The sequence below is a fragment of the Morus notabilis genome, unplaced genomic scaffold, assembly GCF_000414095.1.
Source record: "Morus notabilis unplaced genomic scaffold, ASM41409v2 Scaffold3490, whole genome shotgun sequence".
Classification (NCBI taxonomy): domain Eukaryota; kingdom Viridiplantae; phylum Streptophyta; class Magnoliopsida; order Rosales; family Moraceae; genus Morus; species Morus notabilis.
This window is the reverse complement of record NW_010358699.1, coordinates 36,315-55,490: the sequence shown is the minus strand read 5'-3', so window position 1 is coordinate 55,490 and position 19,176 is coordinate 36,315. Positions and strand designations below refer to the sequence as shown.

The 19,176-nt window shown below is 38.4% G+C and overlaps 5 protein-coding genes across 7 annotated transcripts; 3 read left to right on the top strand and 2 right to left on the bottom strand.

The window, feature by feature from the left end:
* Nucleotides 1-381: 381 nt before the first annotated feature.
* LOC112090605 (TMV resistance protein N-like) lies at nt 382-5,236 on the bottom strand. Of its 2 annotated transcripts, XM_024162290.1 has the most exons (3): nt 5,071-5,236; nt 1,452-1,995; nt 382-1,267 (listed from the first exon to the last, which is right to left on the bottom strand). In XM_024162290.1, exons 2-3 carry the CDS (start codon nt 1,940-1,942, stop codon nt 490-492), a joined length of 1,269 nt encoding a protein of 422 aa, XP_024018058.1. In that variant the 5' UTR covers nt 1,943-1,995; nt 5,071-5,236; the 3' UTR covers nt 382-489. The 2 variants fall into 2 exon arrangements, with proteins under 2 accessions (XP_024018058.1, XP_024018057.1); XM_024162289.1 differs by lacking the exon at nt 5,071-5,236 and having other exon boundaries at nt 1,452-2,082.
* Nucleotides 2,985-5,084, top strand: LOC21385243 (pentatricopeptide repeat-containing protein At5g66520). Its single transcript, XM_010092989.2, has one exon. It carries the CDS (start codon nt 3,074-3,076, stop codon nt 4,973-4,975), a length of 1,902 nt encoding a protein of 633 aa, XP_010091291.1. The 5' UTR covers nt 2,985-3,073; the 3' UTR covers nt 4,976-5,084.
* Nucleotides 5,237-5,917: 681 nt separating the features above from the next.
* LOC21411728 lies at nt 5,918-11,117 on the top strand. Of its 2 annotated transcripts, none has more exons than XM_024162281.1 (8): nt 5,918-6,161; nt 6,745-8,129; nt 8,230-8,916; nt 9,003-9,086; nt 9,165-9,240; nt 9,367-9,683; nt 9,786-10,011; nt 11,012-11,117. In XM_024162281.1, the coding sequence occupies exons 2-8, from the start codon at nt 6,807-6,809 to the stop codon at nt 11,110-11,112; spliced, it is 2,814 nt and encodes a 937-aa protein (XP_024018049.1). In that variant the 5' UTR covers nt 5,918-6,161; nt 6,745-6,806; the 3' UTR covers nt 11,113-11,117. The 2 variants fall into 2 exon arrangements, with proteins under 2 accessions (XP_024018049.1, XP_024018050.1); XM_024162282.1 differs by having other exon boundaries at nt 6,733-8,129.
* Nucleotide 11,118: 1 nt separating this feature from the next.
* LOC21385242 (pto-interacting protein 1) lies at nt 11,119-13,960 on the top strand. The gene is made up of 8 exons (XM_024162284.1): nt 11,119-11,244; nt 11,528-11,688; nt 11,800-12,080; nt 12,156-12,282; nt 12,433-12,706; nt 13,017-13,149; nt 13,278-13,364; nt 13,569-13,960. The coding sequence occupies exons 2-8, from the start codon at nt 11,541-11,543 to the stop codon at nt 13,695-13,697; spliced, it is 1,179 nt and encodes a 392-aa protein (XP_024018052.1). The 5' UTR covers nt 11,119-11,244; nt 11,528-11,540; the 3' UTR covers nt 13,698-13,960.
* A 262-nt stretch (nt 13,961-14,222) lies between these two features.
* Nucleotides 14,223-17,939, bottom strand: LOC21385241 (probable receptor-like protein kinase At5g18500). The gene is made up of 8 exons (XM_024162283.1): nt 17,529-17,939; nt 16,391-17,081; nt 16,181-16,285; nt 15,782-15,904; nt 15,529-15,699; nt 15,282-15,411; nt 14,884-15,096; nt 14,223-14,725 (listed from the first exon to the last, which is right to left on the bottom strand). The coding sequence occupies exons 2-8, from the start codon at nt 17,044-17,046 to the stop codon at nt 14,612-14,614; spliced, it is 1,512 nt and encodes a 503-aa protein (XP_024018051.1). The 5' UTR covers nt 17,047-17,081; nt 17,529-17,939; the 3' UTR covers nt 14,223-14,611.
* Between the last annotated feature and the right edge of the window lie 1,237 nt (nt 17,940-19,176).

The following is a 19,176-nucleotide window of genomic DNA, read 5'->3' as shown; positions in this document are numbered from 1 at the left end:
TTGGAAGATCCCTGACTTTGTGCATTGATTGACTTTTCATTCCTTAACAATGGAAAATAATTAATTTTAATATATATTGTTATTACTATTTAAGTCATGTATAATATATTATATTTGTGATAGGATCTCTCCGATGTAAAATGATCAACCTAAGATTGTGTCTGGACTCTGTATATTTGTATCTTAACTCAATTTATTTTGTCAGTCAAGCAGTCACTCAAAGCTGGTTCGAAATGTATGCTCTCTCTCTCTCTTTCTTTCTTTGTCAATCACGCACGGAATTAACCTTGTTATTATGTGATCGTAACTACTACTGTTGGTTACTTATTTCTGCCATGTCTATATATAGTAAAAGTACAAGTAGAAGATTTGAGAATCGGGCTGTATATACAAACATATATCAAGTACAAGAATCAGGTTTATTCTCCTACCCTCCCTCATAGAATAAGACCCTTTCCCTGCATAACTTAACAAATTGAAAGTTATGTGTCAGATGACCTTTTTTCTTTTTCCCTGTCTACTCAATTCACTTTCCCACACTTTGGTGCTCTTGGAATAGAGGCGGCGACCCAAATCTTTAAGAGCCAATGGAATCCCTTCCGCATGATGGATCGCCCTTTTCGACAGCTCCGCGTAATTCTTTGGGACAGGTAAACCTCCGAAAGCTTTCGAATAAAAGAGCTCAAGAGCTTCATCAGAATCTAACTCCTCAACCTTGTATGTTCCATCAACTACTACTGTATTGTCAACAACTTCCACCTCTCTTGCTGTGACAATGATTCTACTACCATGGCCAAACCAAGCGCGATCACCAACTAAATACTCTAATTGCTCCGTGTCATCAACACCATCGACAACGATAAGTGCCCTTTTGTGTCGGAGCCTGTCCTTCCAAAACCTATTCGCCATACTCAGATTTTTCTCCTCCAATAATTCAGAAAAAAGTTTAGTTTGCAAATGAGAGAGACCGTGCTTCTGCGTTTCCTCCTTGACATTTTCAAGAAAACAGCAACTGTCGAACTGAGAAGAAAGTCGGTTGAATATGACACGAGCAAGAGTTGTCTTTCCTATGCCACAAGCACCCCAAATGCCTAGGATACGAACACTTGTATCATCAGAGGATCCCATTTGTAACAATGATACGATTTGTTGGATGCGCTTTCCGGTTCCAACCAAGCCCTTCTCTTCGTAATCACTTGATGATGTAATACGAGACAACTTTTTCAGAATATCATCGGCAATCGCTTCAACCAATTTAGATTCGGACCTAGCAGCAGCCAGCGCACATAGATTAGGAACAGATAATGGTACTAAAATATTGAATTATTACAATTGCATAGAGAAATGGTACAAATGTATTATAACACAGTAACGATAAAAAAAAATAGATACACTAATTGTAATAATGTAATAATACTTATGTGTAGTTAAGTATAGGTAGGGATTAGTACCCAATGGCAGATGAATCCCAGCCGGATAGATTGGCTGCCCTCGCCAAAGCAGACCTCCACTCTCTGACCTTATCATTATTATTATTATTATTATGAACATCATCATTGTTCACGTCCTGATCAAAATGTTTTTCATGTGCAGCAAATGCAGCTTCATAGCTCCCTTGTTGTTTTCTGACATGCGATGGATTCACGTGGTAAAAAACGGGCACAACGACGGGCTGTCTATTTCGGTCGTTGCAGTGGAAAATATGAATGAGTTCATCCAAACACCTCGCGGAAGAAGCATAATTCTCGGAGAAAATGATTAGAGCAAGCTTTGAGTCCTGAATCGCTCTCAAATGTGGTGCTGAATTTGTAATTTCATCATCACCTCCTCCTCCTGCTTTGTGGAGTACTAGGCCAAAATAAGTTGTGATCTTCTTTGCACATAACGCGTTGTAAAGATGACTGGCAAACGTATTGCGAGTATCCTCGTCTCTCAAGCTCATAAAGACTTCATATTTTTCAACATGCTCTCTGCCTCTGGGGATTGCTGAAGAACCTGCACCAGCCATATATATATATGTATCGAAGAATTATCGCTCAGCACCAAATAATATGAAATGAAATATTACCATTAGGATTGATGCCACAAATATTAAAGATCAACTATGTGATAGCGAGAGAGAGAGAGAGAGATTAATAATAATAATAATAATAATAATAATAATAATAATAATAATAGGCCAAAAACTCCTGTGTTATATGAATTCAGGAAACAGGGGGAATAGGAACACACTACTAATTTCGTAGCAGTTTTCGAGAAATTTCCAGGAAATTTAGGTAACTGATGGAAGGAACATTCGAAATACACAGAGACGAATATTGTCACCGACAGACAAACCAAAGTCAATTTAATATTACATAAATGATTCTTCCTCCGCGTCCCTCTCGATCTCCCTTCTTGTTCGGCAAGCAAAAGAATAAAATAATTAACAGAGAATAAACAGAAGATCAGACCGACTTTTTCTGCTTTGTCTATTTATCACATCAGATGCTATCAATATAAATACCAAAACCGAGTGATTTCTGGACTTAGGCTTCCTCAGATCGTGTCTCTCACTACTACTTGAGTAATATTATTAATTATTATTATTATTATTATTATATCAAAAAAAGAAAAAAGAGAATAGAGTCCGTTCAGATTAAAACCATGCTATTAGAATTATTTTTGATTTACGTGTGTTTTTTTTTAGAGAAAATATAGTAACGAACTATGAATTATGATTCGAGTCAGAAAACGAATCCTCGTAGAACAAGTTTCAAAGAATGATCTCTGAATTAAAGCACGTGAAGAACTTTCGATGAGAAAATAATAGACAACAATGTTTATGAATGAGGGCAATCCAATATGTCTTTTGTCTTTGCAGGTCCAAATCCATTTCCAATTAACTCAATGTTGATTGATTTTTTTATAAAGGGAGGTTAAGAAAATAAAATAAAATCACAGTCTCTATCCTATTCTTGTCTTATTCGTCTCCTATCCATAAAATAGGAATTAAGATACGATACTGAGTTATGGGTTGCACTTTGTTGTCTTCCTGGTTGATGATAAACAACCCAAAACGACTGACAACAAAATGTCGTTGTCTCTCCAAGTCCAAGTCCAAGTCCAGGTGATCGGAGCCTCACCAGTCCTCCGCCGCCGCCGCCATGAAATGGAAATGGAGACCCAGAGGTGTTCGTCGATGGCCCACCTTAAGCAGCTCCACTCTCGAGCCATCCGCCTCGGCCTCTCCTCCGACAACGACGCCATGGGTCGTCTCATCAAGTTCTGCGCCGTTTCTGAACACGGCGATCTGAGTTATGCCCTCCAACTGTTCGACCAAATGCCCCAACCAGACGCCTTCATTTACAACACCATCATGAGGGGCCTTTGCAGGAAATCCCACTTCCCCATGGACTGCCTCCTCTTTTATCTCCGAATGTTGCGCCGCTCCGTCTCCCCCAATCGCTTCACTTTCCCTTCCGTGATCGGCGCGTGTTGCCTCGCCAATGCCGTCGAAGAAGGGAGACAAGTCCACGCTCACGTTCTCAAGTTCGGGTTCGGAGAAGACGGCTTCTGTCAGAACAGCTTGATCCACATGTACGTCGGCTGCGGGGCACTGGATGATGCGAGGAAGGTGTTCGATGGAATGCCTGCTCCGGACGTAGTGTCTTGGACCACTCTGATTGCCGGCTACTCTCGGTGCGGGTCCGTCGACGAGGCGTTCCGTCTGTTTGAGTCGATGCCTGAGGGCGAGAGGAGCTCTGTTTCTTGGAATGCCATGATCGCGTCTTACGTCCAGAGCAATCGCTTTCACGAGGCCTTTGCATTGTTCCAGAGAATGCGAGACGAGAAGGTGGAGTTGGACAAGTACTTGGCGGCGAGTATGCTCTCTGCTTGCACCGGATTAGGTGCTCTGAACCAAGGCAAGTGGATACACAGATACATAGACGAAAGTGGAATCGAATTGGACTCCAAACTCGCGACGACAATCATCGACATGTATTGCAAATGTGGCTGCTTGGAGAAGGCGTACCAAGTCTTCAAGGAGTTGCCCCGCAAAGACAAAGGGATCTCGTCGTGGAATTGCATGATTGGCGGGTTGGCGATGCACGGGAAAGGCAAGGCAGCCATCGAGCTCTTTGAGGAGATGCATGGACAGAGGGTGGCTCCTGACAACATCACTTTTGTTAATCTCCTCAGCGCTTGTGCTCACTCTGGGTTGGTCGAGGAGGGGCGCCATTACTTCCGTCGAATGACGGAAGCTCACGGAATTGAGCCGAGAAAAGAGCATTATGGGTGCATGGTTGATTTGCTTGGAAGGGCTGGGATGTTTGAGGAGGCGAAAGAGATTGTAGGCAATATGCCAATAAGCCCGGATGCCGGGGTGTTGGGGGCTCTTCTCGGAGCTTGCAAAATCCACAGGAACGTTGACTTGGGCGAGGAAATTGGGGAAAGCGTAATTGAACTTGAACCTAATAACAGCGGGCGGTACGTGGTGTTAGCCAATCTGTATGCCAATGCTGGGAGGTGGGAAGATGTTGCCAAAGTGAGGAAGTTGATGAATGATAGAGGGGTGAAAAAGGCCCCTGGCTTTTCCATCATTGAATTCGATGGCGTTGTGAGCGAGTTCATTGCAGGAGGAAGGACTCATCCCGAGTCTAAAGAGCTTTATGCTAAAGTTGATGAGATATTGGAGAGAATAAGAGGTTTTGGGTATGTTCCTGATGTTGATGGAGTTTTGCATGATCTTGAGGAGGAGGAGAAGGAGAACCCGTTGTACTATCACAGCGAGAAGCTCGCAATTGCGTTCGGCCTGTTGAAGACTAAACCGGGGGAGACCATTCGCATATCGAAGAATTTGCGGGTCTGCAAGGACTGTCACAACGCGAGCAAGCTCGTGTCTAAGGTTTTTGAGCGCGAGATAATCGTGAGGGACAGGAATAGGTTTCACCATTTTAGGATGGGAGAATGCTCTTGTCAAGATTACTGGTAATCAATTTCAGGGAATATTCCTATTTTAAATGATGTAAAGAAGAAAAAAAACAAACACAAAAACACTATGCTTCGATTCAATCAATTTATACTTACTTAGATGCCATTATTGTCGTTGCTCTGTCAAGTGTAAATTAGAAGAAGCTCTCTTCTTTTTTTGGTTTGAGTGATCGAAAGTTGGATACAAGCCTGAGACTAATTCTTTAAAGACACTATCAAAAAAGGAGCAAAATAATATTTGGTTCAAAAAGTTTTTCTTTTTTTTTTTTTTGAATTTGGAAATGTACATGTGTTAAAAAATGTTGAAGCTTTACGAATCAAATATTATCAAGGGGGAATAAACAGAATTTGACAACCCCACATTGACTGAGTCAAGGTTATTCTACCGAGTCAACTCAGTAATTACGTGGTCCAAGTGTTTTGTTTTGTTTTTTTTGCTTTTTTTTTTCGTGGGAGACATTTGTAATACTTTGGACGAAAATTCAAAACATAAATAAAATAAAATAAAATGGTGAAATGTGCAAGCAAAATGGCAAAATTTTCTTCTTCTATGATGTGCTACCTTTGCATAAAGGGTAGACTTGGAATCTCGAAAGCTTTTCTTCTTGTTTATATATATATATATATAAATAGATAGTATACTGTTGTTTATATTTAGATCAGGCCAATTAATTATCACCTCTTCCCACTTTTTTTTTTTTTAAATTTCTAGGGACTTCTTTTTTTAATATGTCCGTATTCTTTAAAGAAGATTTTCTTTCTTGCAAATTATCTCATTTTGTAGGTAAATACGTAAATGAGATAGAAATTTGTTTGTTTTGTTTTTGTTTTTGTTTTTTTTTTGTTTTTTGCTTTTTTAGTTAAAAGGTTAAAAGAATATAATATAATAAATTATTAATAGGAAAAAAAAACAAAAGGTTGGAGTGAGAAGAGGCGGGTTGAGTAATCTGAGTCGAACCCAGCCACCCCACTCGCGAAACTCGCGATTCCAAACCGATCCCACCTCGTTCCTCTTTTCTGCATCAATTTTTTTTTTCTTCCCTCTTTCCCCCCCACCTTAACAATTCATAACCCCTAAATTTCAATCAAATTTTGCCCTTTCTCAATGCAAATCCTAATCCAAATCCAAATCTAAATGTGCGTTTTTCCCAAAACTTTCAATTGGGCTCTCCATTTGCAAAATTCAGGTATTAATCTTTTTTTTTTTTACTGTTTAAGTCTAATCCCCATAAGCATACATATTAGTTTGCCTACGGATTTAAGCTTCGAGAATCCTTTGATTCTTTTTGGCTTTTTTTTTTTTTTTTGCCTACAGTTTTTTTTTTTGTTTTTGTTTTTTTTTTCCATTAATATTGTTAATGCAGAAATTACCATGTTACTACACACCATTTACATTTTAGGGGCAAACCAAATATCATAGCTTTGGCTTTAATTTTTAGTACTCTGTTCAAACAATGTGAAACTCTTTTCAATCTCAATTGGGTTTTTGTTTAGATTAGATACATGCATAAAGATATAAAAACCTTGGTTTTACTACTAAACAAGTGTTAAGCAGCACTCACGCTTAATAAACTTGGCATTCTGATCAATTACTATCTTCCCATCTAAATTTCTTTCTTTTGTGCGTTTGCCCTGTGTCTTGCTCTTACATTAGTGCTTGTGGAATATTTTGTGCATAGTAAATATGTTTAGTTTCACTTTCACGTACACGTCACGGATTCTCAATCTCAAAACAAATTGCATCATTGTTTATGCTAGTTTATGATGCAGCTAATAAGCCAATCAGACGAGGGTAATTTGTAGAAGACGATCATGAATTGTTGAAAAGGCCGATGGCTTCACTTCGTTCCACCGGACTTGTGGACCCCGGATGGGAGCATGGCATTGCCCAAGACGAGAAAAAGAAGAAGGTGAAATGCAATTACTGTGGGAAAATAGTCAGTGGTGGGATATACAGGCTAAAGCAACATTTGGCTCGAGTATCTGGAGAAGTGACTTACTGCAATAAGGCGCCGGAGGAAGTGTACCTGAGAATGAAGGAAAATCTGGAAGGATGTCGTTCCAGCAAGAAACCGAGACATTGCGGAGATAATGGGCAGGCATACTTGAGCTTCAACTCCAATGATGATGAAGAACAGGAGGAGCTCCATGTTGAGTATAGAAGCAAAGGGAAACAATTGATGGTTGATAGGAACTTAGCTATGAAGTGCACTCCTCTTCGATCGTTGGGGTACGTTGATCCCGGATGGGAGCATTGTGTTGCTCAAGATGAGAGGAAGAAGAAGGTGAAATGCAACTACTGTGAGAAAATAGTGAGCGGAGGTATCAATCGGTTTAAGCAACATTTAGCAAGAATTCCTGGGGAAGTAGCGCCTTGTAAACACGCTCCAGAGGAAGTGTATCTTAAGATTAAAGATAACATGAAATGGCATCGCACTGGGAGGAAACAAAAACGGGGTGATGTAAATGACGTGTCGTCATTTTATGCACAATCAGATTCTGAGGATGAGCAAATGGAGGCTGGTTTGTGTCGTATAAGCAAGGAAAAAATGATCGACAATGATGGCAAAGTAGTCAAAGATTTGAGGAAGACTTTTAAGGGGATGTCTCCCACTAGAGGCTCTGAACCACTGTTAAAAAGATCTAGACTTGATTCGGTTTTTATGAATACGTTTATGGGGCAGACACCAGAGTCTTACAGGCAAGTAAGAGTTAAGACGTCGTCAAATAGAAAATCACGGAGGGAAGTTATTTCGGCGATTTGCAAGTTCTTTTACCATGCAGGAGTTCCCTTACAAGCAGCAAATTCAGTGTACTTCCATAAGATGTTGGAATTGGTAGGACAACATGGACAGGGCTTAACTGGGCCTCCGAGCCAACTAATATCTGGCCAATTTCTGCAGGAGGAAATTGCAAGCCTTAAGAACCACCTAGATGAGTACAAGACTTCTTGGGCAATCACTGGTTGTTCTATACTGGCTGACAGTTGGAGAGATACACAAGGAAGGACATTAATAAATCTTTTGTCTTGTGGACCAAGTGGTATGTACTTTGTTTCTTCCGTTGATGCCACTGAAGTAATAGAAGATGCGGTCAGTCTGTTTGAGATGCTCGATAAAGTGGTGGAAGAGATGGGTGAGGAAAATGTAGTGCAGGTACTTGTGATTTTTGTTTTACCTGTCAACTAATTCTCCTTTGTAAACTAAACTATCGCCTTTGAATTCCTAAACTTTTCCCCTTTCTTTTTCTCTGCAGGTTATAACTCGGAATACTCCCAGTTACAAAGCTGCTGGAAAGATGCTTGAAGAGAAGAGAAGGAACTTATTCTGGACCCCATGTGCAACTGATTGTATTGATCAGATGCTTGAAGATTTTCTGAAGATAAGATGTGTAGGGGAGTGTGTGGAGAAAGGTCAAATAATTACAAAGTTTATTTACAACCAAATTTGGTTGTTAAATCTCATGAAGAATGAATTCACTCAGGGGAAGGAACTTTTGAGACAATCCGTGACCCGATGTGCCTCTAGCTTCACTACCCTGCGGACTTTGCTTGACCACAGGATTGGTCTCAGAAGACTGTTTCAATCAAGCAAATGGGTTTCATCCCGGTGCTCGAAATCAGGCGAGGGAAAAGAGGTGGAAAAGATTGTTCTAAACCCTACATTTTGGAAGAAGGTGCATTTCGTTGTGAAGTCGGTGGATCCAATAATGCAAGTTCTTCAGAAGGTTGACGGTGGTGATAGCTTGTCAATGCCTTGTATGTATTATGAAATGTACAGTGCAAAGCTCGCTATTAAATCTATTCATGGTGATGATTCATACAAGTATGGACCCTTCTTGGATGTTGTAGAGAGTCATTGGAATTCATTGTTCTACCACCCTCTATATATGGCTGCTCATTTCTTGAATCCATCATATCGGTATCAACCTGATTTTGTGGCGGTAGGAGAAACATCAACTTCTGTTGATTTCCCATTTTTATCGGTTTCTCTCTTTTATATCCTGAAATTTATTTATTCCAAGTGTAGCATACGGAAGTGGTCCGTGGAGTGAATGAATGTATAGCTCGGCTGGAGCCAGACACTGCAAAAAGAGTTTCTGCATCGATGCAGGTACGGTACCCCTTTGCAGTTCTCTGCGCTTTATTGTTATTCCTGGAAGGTTTCTCATCAGTTTTCTTAATGCATCAGCTTTCCGACTATAATTCTGCAAAGGCTGATTTTGGTACTGAATTGGCAATCAGTACAAGAACAGAGCTTGATCCGGGTGAGTGCATTAGGCTGTTGAATTACTCAGTCTGGAAAATCAGGTTCTAGATAGAAATGCATCGATTCACATACTGACCAAAATCTTTTTTTCATCTTTTTGTTTGCCTTGCCATATACTCACTAGCGGCTTGGTGGCAACAGCATGGGATAAGTTGCTTAGAGCTGCGACGGATAGCTGTACGTATTCTAAGTCAGACGTGCTCGTCTTTTGGGTGCGAGCATAATTGGAGTATGTGTGATCAAATATATAGACAGAAACACAACCGTATAGCTCAGAAAAGATTGGGAGACCTTAGCTATGTTCACTACAACCTGCGACTAAGAGAACGCCAAATGAGAAAAAGGTCAAATAGTCCGGCCTCACTCGACAGCCTACTGCTAGAAAACTTGCTAGACGAGTGGATTGTTGAAGGAGAGAAAAAACTGCCGCTAAAAGATGAGGTAATTGATCAAGGTGGTTTTAACTTTAAAAGAGGTTTGTTTTTGGCTCGATCGAATAAAAGCAAAGAGCTTTACTTTTGTTTGGTTGAGTTGGTTTTGTAGGAAATCATCCTTTGTAACGAAATGGAAGTGAATGCGTACGAGGACGAGACGATTGATTACGAAGGAGGAACTGTAGACACTAGAAAGGGATGTGTTGAACTAGTTGCTTCGACGGATGTAAATGTGAATCCTGGCAATTCGTGTGCCGACTCTGACGAGGACGACGATGGCGGTTACGATGGTGGTGGTAGTGGTGGTGAAATCAACTATTTTGATGATGATTTGAGTGAGTAATCGGTAATCAGTAATCAGTAAATTGAAATTGTAAATTGTTGATTGATTAGGAGACAATCTGATGACGTCGCAGCCGTGCTTCAAGAATCAAATGCTAGTTATAATTGGGGTTGTGAGCAGGAAGCCATAACTAAGCTAATCTTAGCTAATATAAAGTTAACTTAAATCAACCATAAAAAATAAAAGTCGTGGTAGGTAATCGGCATTCAAAAAGATGGTGGATCAACGAAAGCCGTTTTAATCTACGCATCATCCTGATGGTATGATTTCTAATCATCATTGTGAATTGTATGGCAATACTCTCTGGCGGAAGACAAAGTTGCATTGCTCTGCCTTTTACTACATATATGTATATATAATATGTATATAATGCCCATGTGCACTTGGGAAATCTAGTGGCGAATAGTTATAACTTAAAAACAAAAAACAGAGAAGGAAAAGAAAGATTTCCAGAGTGTAGTATGCAACAGACAGCAGATTGCAGAGACAAATGATTATGAGATATGATAGAATCATGAGATATGATATCCCCAAAACCATGCCAACCAATTCCAGCAAGCAAGCAAACAAACAAAACACCTTCAATTGTCAAGTACATGACTAATGAGGGAAGGGAATATGGATTTATTAGATTAACCATGTTAATGTCTTGACGTTATAAAGTTAACCAATTTGCTTCTTCTTTTTTTTTTTATCTAAATTCAGAATTATCATCATTATTTATTTTATTAATATTAAATAGCTGGATGCGACTTTTAGAATGAAGCCATGAAATGCAAAAAAGTCCAAAGCGACCAGCACAGAATAGATAAACAAAATTAGAAAAATAAGTAGATAACAAAAAAGTCTTTAGGTGACTTGGACAAACATAAAGAAAATAAAAGAATAAAATTAAAAATAATGAAGGCGTTCACTTCAGCTATGAGATGACCCTCTTCTTCTCTGAATTTAACGCACAAATACCAATTACAAATGTTTACATGTGTTGTCAGTTATTTGTCATCGTCATCATATATTTCAGAAACAAGACAAACAGACAGACAGACAGACACAACTCAGAAAGTCAAAACCCATCCCAAGACATAAAAATTAAAATAGAAATAGAGAATAGAGAATTTAGTCCGCTTCCAAAACTTTGGCGTTTTTGTTTTTGAGAAAGAAGAGAAGAAGAAAGATTGTTTCCAACACACACCCACAGGCCCATTGTTCTTCCGAAACCCAAAAGGTGAGATTTTTCCTCTCTTTTCTTCACAGTCCTATATATATATGAATATCACTATTTTTAATACTAACTAATATTTATATTCATGTCCGGATTTTCTTTTTATCTACCTATATATATATATATATATGATTGTACAGAATGAATCTCCTTTTGAATGAAACCTGTGAACCTGTTTGTTGGTTTGTTTTGGTTTCTGGGACTCTCCTGTTTCCCAGACCACATACATAGAGATACAAGAGTAGCTTTTAAATTTGTAATTTTCTTTTTTGTTTTTCCGGAGCAGAATTAATTTAATCATGAGCTGCTTCAGCTGTTGTGGAGAAGATGACATTCACAGTCACGGGAGGACAGCTGATAATTATAATAATAATAATAATAATAGTAGTAATAATAAGAAAAATAAGAATAATGGCCGCCAATTCATCCCCAATACTGCACCTGCAGGTATTCTAATTTATTACTTCTATTTCTATTTCTGTTCGTCCACCACTTTTATTTCTATGATCAGACTGGCCAGTTTTAATGTATGTATGTATGTATGTATATTGATTATAGGGCAAAGTGGAGGAGGAGGAGGAGGTTATTATGCAAAAGAATCATCCAAGAGTGTTAATACTAATAATAGTAATAGTAACAGTAATATACAACCAATTGAAGTGCCTGAAATTCCAGTGGAAGAGCTTAAGGACATCACTGATAGTTTTGGAAGTAAAGGCTTCATCGGCGAGGGCTCTTACGGAAGAGTCTATCGCGGCCTTCTTAGAACCGGCCAGTCTGCAGCCATCAAGACGTTGGATAATTCCTCTAAGCAACCACAGCACGAGTTCTTAGCCCAGGTAACTAACACCTTGTCCAAGGAGGTTATTTATTAGTTATTTATTTAACAAACTAATGCGATACAATATTTACAGATCTCAATGGTGTCAAGACTAAAGCATGAAAATGTTATCGAGCTTGTTGGTTATTGCGTTGACGGTCCACTGCGCGTGCTTGCTTATGAGTATGCTCCTAATGCCTCTCTTCATGACATTCTTCACGGTCAGTCACTAATTTTTACTTGTCACTTGTTATCACATCATAAAACTACTCTCTCTTTCTTCGCTTCTGCGATCAAGCTGGATTTCCTTTCTGTGTTGTACAGCATGTTTGTTAATACTTCATAATGTTCTGTATATATACATGATATAGGAAAGAAAGGTGTCAAAGGAGCACAGCTAGGTCCACCTCTGTCATGGGCTCGAAGAGTTAAAATTGCCGTAGGAGCAGCAGGAGGCCTTGAATATTTACATGAAAAGGCTCACCCTCCCATTATCCACCGTGATATCAAGTCCAGCAATATACTACTCTTTGATGACGATGTTGCCAAAATTGCCGATTTTGATCTGTCAAATCAAGCCCCCGATGCGGCAGCTCGTCTCCATTCCACTCGTGTTCTCGGGACTTTTGGTTATCATGCTCCCGAGTACGTTCTTAAGTTGATCCATATTCCCAAATTTTTTTTATTGTGCGTGTGTATTTACAAGAAGTTAGTCTAAGCTGAGCATGTCAACATTAATGAGCTTTGATCTAATTATAAAAAGTTGATGGGAAAGAAAATAAAAACTGAACATCCCTGGCTGAGTCCAGATGAAACCGTACATGTCTGATTTTTCCCACAAACTGTACCCTGTAAATTGCAATGTAATTTGTTTTCCACTCAAAACGTTTGTGTGGAATTGGATACAGTCTCCAGTGGAACACATTGGAAACTGAGTTCTGGTATTTGATGCCAGGTATGCAATGACTGGGCAGCTCAGTTCAAAGAGTGATGTTTACAGCTTTGGTGTTGTGTTGTTGGAGCTTTTGACTGGGCGTAAACCGGTCGATCATACGCTGCCGCGTGGACAGCAGAGCCTCGTGACGTGGGTGAGATACTTGTAGCTCTTACTTAGTGCTTGCACCCTTTATGGAGAAGCCTTTAAGGTTGCAATCTTTGTTCATTGAGTTAATGTCTCTTCTGTTTTTCATTTAAAAATGAATCTGGATTCTATTAGGCTACGCCGAAACTCAGCGAAGACAAGGTGAAGCAGTGTGTTGATGCTAGACTCAACGGAGAATACCCTGCCAAGGCAGTTGCAAAGGTAAGCACTGCATTAATTACTTAAAAGTGTTATTTTGCAATTAGTTGTTTGGTTGATCTTTCGGAAATGCGTGTCGTCGTCATCGTAGTTTATTTTCTCATGTATCAAAGTGGTGGATGGGCTTACCTGCACATTGGTCTTTTCAAATTCTGTTTTTTAAGTTGTAGTGACCAGGTTTTCGTTGCGCTTGTGTACGTGAAACAGTTGGCTGCAGTTGCTGCCTTGTGTGTGCAATATGAAGCTGATTTTCGTCCAAATATGAGCATCGTAGTCAAAGCTCTACAACCTTTATTGAACGCTCGGTCTGGTCCCCCTCAGGCCTCAGTGAAGTGAACTGGAGTGAAGCACCAATCTGTGAATTCCCCGACCTCTCGATTTTTCTTTCTTGCCGCAGAGATTGTGATATTGAGATTTGTTCTGTAAACAGGGTGATGTTTAAAAGCATCTTATTGTAATTTTCTTTGCAATTCACATGATAAATACATATAAGTGTTTAAGGATGGTTCCAGTTCCCTTCATTTGGATCTCATTTTCCATCCACAAATCCAACACAAGGAGTACTGTTTGTTATATCAAAAGTCGTTATAAAGTCTTTAATGCAGGATTTTTTTTTTAAATATTGTCTTTGCAAGTCTTGTTCCGACACAACTCGAAAACAATATCCCCCACTTCCCCGACACCGGTAATTTAACTGCTGCGCTTAATTAGATGGACTCGGAATCACTTCAAAAAGATTCCAAGTTCACCATTTCACGTTCATCTCACGCTCCCATATATTGTCAGAATAAGGTAATATGAGCAGGCAAAGTAACATAAACCATTGCAAAGGAAAGCCTTTAAATGTGAAAATTAGAGTTCAAAACAGAACAAAGAGTGTTTCAATATATAGTATATTTCAATTCCAATAAAGATGAAAATCCTTTGAATTGTAATGACAAAACTCGGCTCCTTTTCTTATGTTTCAATTGTTTTCCTCATTCCTCACGAGCTATATGGCCTAAAAGAAGATGGAGGGGAAAATGGACCCCAGAAAGAAACTGTACACACATCCAGCTGTGTAAGATGTACAAGCAGCAGGTATTCAAAGCTCAAAAAACCATCTAAATCGTCCCTAATTTCGGCTCGCAGCACCCTTTGTCTCAACTAAGGCAGATCCAAGTATCAAAACACTTGAAACAAAGAAAATCTTTGTCACTTGGCTTATGTTCATCAGAGATTCTATATACTGGACTGCATTGTCCACATGTCTATTTCCGATGGTTCCTTCTGCCATCTGGATTGTCACTCTTATCGGTATCGGAATTCTCCATCTGAAACTCGGCTAGCGTATTCCCTGCTTGGCTCTTTCGGCGTCTTCGATCCTGCAAGTCCAACCAGATCTTTTTAGAAAGTAAGCACCTGTAAAGTAGGTCTGAAACTCTAACGATGAGTTCTTGTTAGCATAGTTCAAGTGCTTTTATGGGGAGAGAAAAAGGAAGAAAAAGAAGTGACCCAAAATGAGTCGTCAATAGAAACATGCCTCTCGAGGTATGGGATATTCCTCAGACTCAAGCATGCGAACAACTTGACCCATCTTAGGTCTTCTATCAGACTCGGGATCCAGACACCTCAAAGCAGTCAAAAGTGCTCTTTTAAGGGCACTTGTTGATGGCCTATTTTCAATCTTAGGATCTACCACCTCTTCTGAACGCCTATTTCCGACCATCATTTTCAGCCAGTCCACCAGATTTACCTGCCGGAATCATTCAAAGTTTAATATGCTTGAAACTAGAGCTTATTTTACACTATGTTGTGCAATTAGACATGAATGTAGAGAAGATGAAAGCCAAGTATAACAAAACAACTCGGTAAATTCAATACCTCATTGATATGAAATTAGAACATCACTTATTATGCATAAAACATATAGATGGATACCTCATGTGCCGGTCGACCATAATCCACCGGGTCTCTTCCAGTAATTGCTTCCAAGAGAACAACGCCAAAACTATAAACATCACTCTTTTCATTTAGAAGTCCAGAATTGGCATATTCTGGAGCCACATATCTGAGCAGAAAGCAATTAAATAACAGAGATATCATATTAGCAAATACATATAGTTCCTTCAACTATAAAACACACCTTAAGAAAATACAAGCAAATCTTTAAAGCAATATTACTCACCCAAAGGTACCCATAACCCTAGTTGTAATGTGACTCTTTCCGGCACCCAACAATTTTGCTAGTCCAAAATCTGAAATTTTGGCATTGAAGTCATCGTCGAGCAAAATATTGCTAGACTTGATGTCTCGGTGCACAACTTTCGGTTCAATAGCCTCATGCAGATAAGCCAGCCTGTAATATGGAAAAGTAAACCAAGTGAGATGAGATTCAACCACAAGAACCCAAAATGCACTGTTGGTGTCTGAAGACTAACGCTTTTGCAGTGCCTAGGAGAACTTTCATTCGTGCCTCCCAAGTTAGGTATCCGTGCTGACTCATTGCTCCATGGAGCCATTGTTCTAAATTGCCATTGTTGACGTACTCGTATACCAACAACCTGAAATTTAATGTCTCTGTTATGAGCTGCTGAAAAACATCATCCATAGAAGAATTTATTTGAACAATCGTAATACTAAAAACTTACACCTTGAATCAGCCATACAATAAGGAAGTTTAAAACCAAGAAAAGAAAACGAAAAAAAAAAAGCCATTTAATTGAACAGTTTAACCGATAAACAAATAAACAACCTTTCACCTAAAGCACAGATGTTAGCCTAAAAGAGAGTTCCGATACATTCCATTACTCAGGTTTAGGGTGAAAGGCTTACAGTACCTATGGGTGCCTTCAATGCCATATCCCAAAAGGCGAACCAAGTTCTTATGCCGTACATGCCCAATAGCCTCAACTTCCACTCTGAATTCTTTTTCTGCCTGTCCTCTACAAGAAGGTTTAAAAGAATTAGGCAAGCTCAAAAGTTAGCAAGGAAAATAACAAATTAAAGACAAAATTCTCATGTTAGTACTAATACAAGACGGAACTCACAGATTGTTGAGTAGCTTTTTGACAGCCACAGGAGTTCCATTAATCAGATTACCGCAATAGACAACGCCATATCCACCCTCACCGATGACATTTTCTTTCGAAAACCAGTTCGTAGCGAGTTCCAAGTCCCTTAGTGTAAACCAGTGACCCCAACCGAGGTGAGAGAACTCAGGTAGACCGGAGAGAGGTGAAGGAGCGGTTATAGGATGTGGTGAAGGCTTGTGATGAACAGAAACTATATGAAGACCACCCTCCTCTCCAGAATGATGAGCCGCACCTTCCTTGTTTATGTTAGTAAATGAGCCTGACGGACTGCTATTGTTATCTCCCATTTTCGAATTGATTAACACTTTCTCCGACTCTTTCTCACTATATTTGTCATCAAGAGATAGAAAAGTTCCATTGTGATGAGCATGGTTGTTTGGGGAAATGTGATCAACTCCAATTTCTTTGATTTCCCTTGAAACATTTGGGATTTGGGCAAGGGGAATCATGCCTTTGGCCCTTCTTGACCGTTTTCGAGGAGTAAGACATATCGATAACACGAGGAGAATTACGACTATGAGCAACGTGACAATTATCCCGGTTAACACCCAAACCCTCAAACCAAAAACAAATGTCTTCTTGGATAATCCCTCGTTAAGATCTGACACCATCTTTTGAGTCCAAAAAAATTCCTACACAATAATAACTAAAAAAAAAAAATGAAATTCCTTTTAGCAACCTTTTTAGTAATTTGGTATCCCAATTAAACGTTACACATTTTTACAACGCCAAACAAATATGTGCATATACTTTACTCAAAGAGATCACAAAATGAAATTGAATGGGTACTTTACCCGGACAGAACATATAAACAGAATCCGAAGCAAATAATAATAATAATAAAAAAAGACACGATTTAGTAAGAAGATTAATATGAAAGAATAACAAAAACAACAAAAATTTGTATGTGCATACGTTAAACAACTGAGAAAAATTAAAGCTTTGATAAAATTGACCCAGTTCAATTCAGCGCAAAGCAAAACAAAGATTAGATTTTTAACAAAAGTTTGAAACTTTATTATTATTATTTTTAGTTGCGACTTGGGAGTAAGACAGAGTAAGAAATAAAGAAGAGTGGCGAGAGATGACTTACAGAAGAGATGGTGAATAGGCAGCTTCTTCTCGTCAGAATTGAATGAAAAGCCCTATAGCCCTATAGCCCTAGATCTCTCTCTCTCTCACTAAAACATTCATTCCGCTTTCTGGGATTTTTGTTCCTGAATAGAAAAGAGAGGTGAATGTGGAATAATAATGAGGAAATTGGAGAAGCTGCAGAACAAACGTGAATTGTGGGAAGGAAGGGGGAAATGGAAAGGAATAACAAGTAATAAGAAGAAGAAGAAGAAGAAGGATAGATGGATCGGATTGGATTTGATGGAGTTAAGCTATCAGTGGTAGGTGATTTCGTTTCATTACAGTAAAAGAAAAGCATCCATCAAAATCCAATCAAAATATTCAGAGCTTTCCTTCCTTTGCTGTTTCTTCAATTCAATTCTCTCTCTCTCTCTCCTTTCTTTTTTTTTTAATGTTGATATATAAATATTTTAGTGATGTATGTAAATGTGCTCTGTCTTTGAAGGTGATGGTTGATCAGAAATTAAATTGAAAATCACATTAGAAACGAGAAATCTAATACTTTTTATTTATTCCCTATTTAAAAGTCCTCCTTTTGCTTTAATTTCCATCTTTATTTGATTTAGGAAAAAAAAAATCCACCTTTAGTTAGTCAAACATCCAACTTTGGACCCAAAACACGTATTAATTAGTATTAATAATATAATTAATTAAAAAGATGTAAAAGTGACTATGAAAAGAAAATGAAGGGGAGGTAAATGAGGATCCAAATATATTGTCTAATTTTTAGTTTTTTAATTGATGTCTAACTAATTAAATCATACCATATTATCTCATAATAAATACAAAAAAAATAAGTTAAAAAATAATCTAAATTTTTTAGATACGATTTGATTAGTTAGATACTAATTAAAATACTAAAATTAACATATTTGAGTATGGTAAATGACGCAATTTTAAATGTCAAATCTCGAAAGTGCAAAGAAGTAGTTTTTTAATTGATGTCTAATTAATTAATTAATTCTTGTTTTGTTTTTTTTTTTTTGGATGCCAATTTCCATGTTTAGGTACGTGTGTAATGTGGATGTTATGTTCTAGAAGTAGTCAAGAGAAACAGACTGGACACCATACTTTGATAGACTAATCAATCTATTATTATACCTAATATACCCCTCTAGGCTCTAACCTTTCCCAGTTCCATCCACACTTGTTTCTTTCTATCTGCTATCTAGTGTCAATTGTGTGGGTGGAGCATTGGCCTTGGGCAAATACGAGTATTACTAGGCATTTTTATTTTATTTTATTTTATACCCACTACAAAAAATAAGTTCCTTATTTTTGGAGGAATATATCTAAAATGGTTAGATGTTGAAATTTCAATTTCATTTTCTGGTGCACATAAGATGTCAAAAATCATGGTGGACTTAGCCAATATATGTGTGTGTCTGAATTAAGAAGCAACGAAAATGTATGGAGGCGTGAGTGAATGAGGACACCCTTATCTACAACTCTACACTGTCTCATCTAAACCTATGTGCAATATGCAATAATAATAATAATAATATTATTATTATTGTAAATATTATTATTAATTATAAATATTATTATTATTATTATTATTATTATTATTATTATAATTTACATTTCTTCGCAGTTCGTATTGCAGA

What these genes read in the sequence shown, in the direction of transcription:
- LOC112090605 (XM_024162289.1), bottom strand. Translation starts at nt 2,008, where the DNA reads ATGGCTGGTGCAGGTTCTTCAGCAATCCCCAGAGGCAGAGAGCATGTT. An exon ending in TGGGATTCATCTGCCATTGG is followed by an intron (nt 1,268 to 1,451) that starts GTACTAATCCCT and finishes GGCTGCTGCTAG; the next exon opens with GTCCGAATCTAAATTGGTTG.
- LOC21385243 (XM_010092989.2), top strand. Translation starts at nt 3,074, where the DNA reads ATGTCGTTGTCTCTCCAAGTCCAAGTCCAAGTCCAGGTGATCGGAGCC.
- LOC21411728 (XM_024162281.1), top strand. Translation starts at nt 6,807, where the DNA reads ATGGCTTCACTTCGTTCCACCGGACTTGTGGACCCCGGATGGGAGCAT. An exon ending in AAGAACAGAGCTTGATCCGG is followed by an intron (nt 9,241 to 9,366) that starts GTGAGTGCATTA and finishes TATACTCACTAG; the next exon opens with CGGCTTGGTGGCAACAGCAT. An exon ending in AACTGCCGCTAAAAGATGAG is followed by an intron (nt 9,684 to 9,785) that starts GTAATTGATCAA and finishes TTGGTTTTGTAG; the next exon opens with GAAATCATCCTTTGTAACGA.
- LOC21385242 (XM_024162284.1), top strand. Translation starts at nt 11,541, where the DNA reads ATGAGCTGCTTCAGCTGTTGTGGAGAAGATGACATTCACAGTCACGGG. An exon ending in AGCACGAGTTCTTAGCCCAG is followed by an intron (nt 12,081 to 12,155) that starts GTAACTAACACC and finishes CAATATTTACAG; the next exon opens with ATCTCAATGGTGTCAAGACT. An exon ending in TCTTCATGACATTCTTCACG is followed by an intron (nt 12,283 to 12,432) that starts GTCAGTCACTAA and finishes TACATGATATAG; the next exon opens with GAAAGAAAGGTGTCAAAGGA.
- LOC21385241 (XM_024162283.1), bottom strand. Translation starts at nt 17,046, where the DNA reads ATGGTGTCAGATCTTAACGAGGGATTATCCAAGAAGACATTTGTTTTT. An exon ending in CTCCTAGGCACTGCAAAAGC is followed by an intron (nt 15,700 to 15,781) that starts GTTAGTCTTCAG and finishes TCCATATTACAG; the next exon opens with GCTGGCTTATCTGCATGAGG. An exon ending in AATATCCCATACCTCGAGAG is followed by an intron (nt 14,726 to 14,883) that starts GCATGTTTCTAT and finishes TTGGACTTGCAG; the next exon opens with GATCGAAGACGCCGAAAGAG.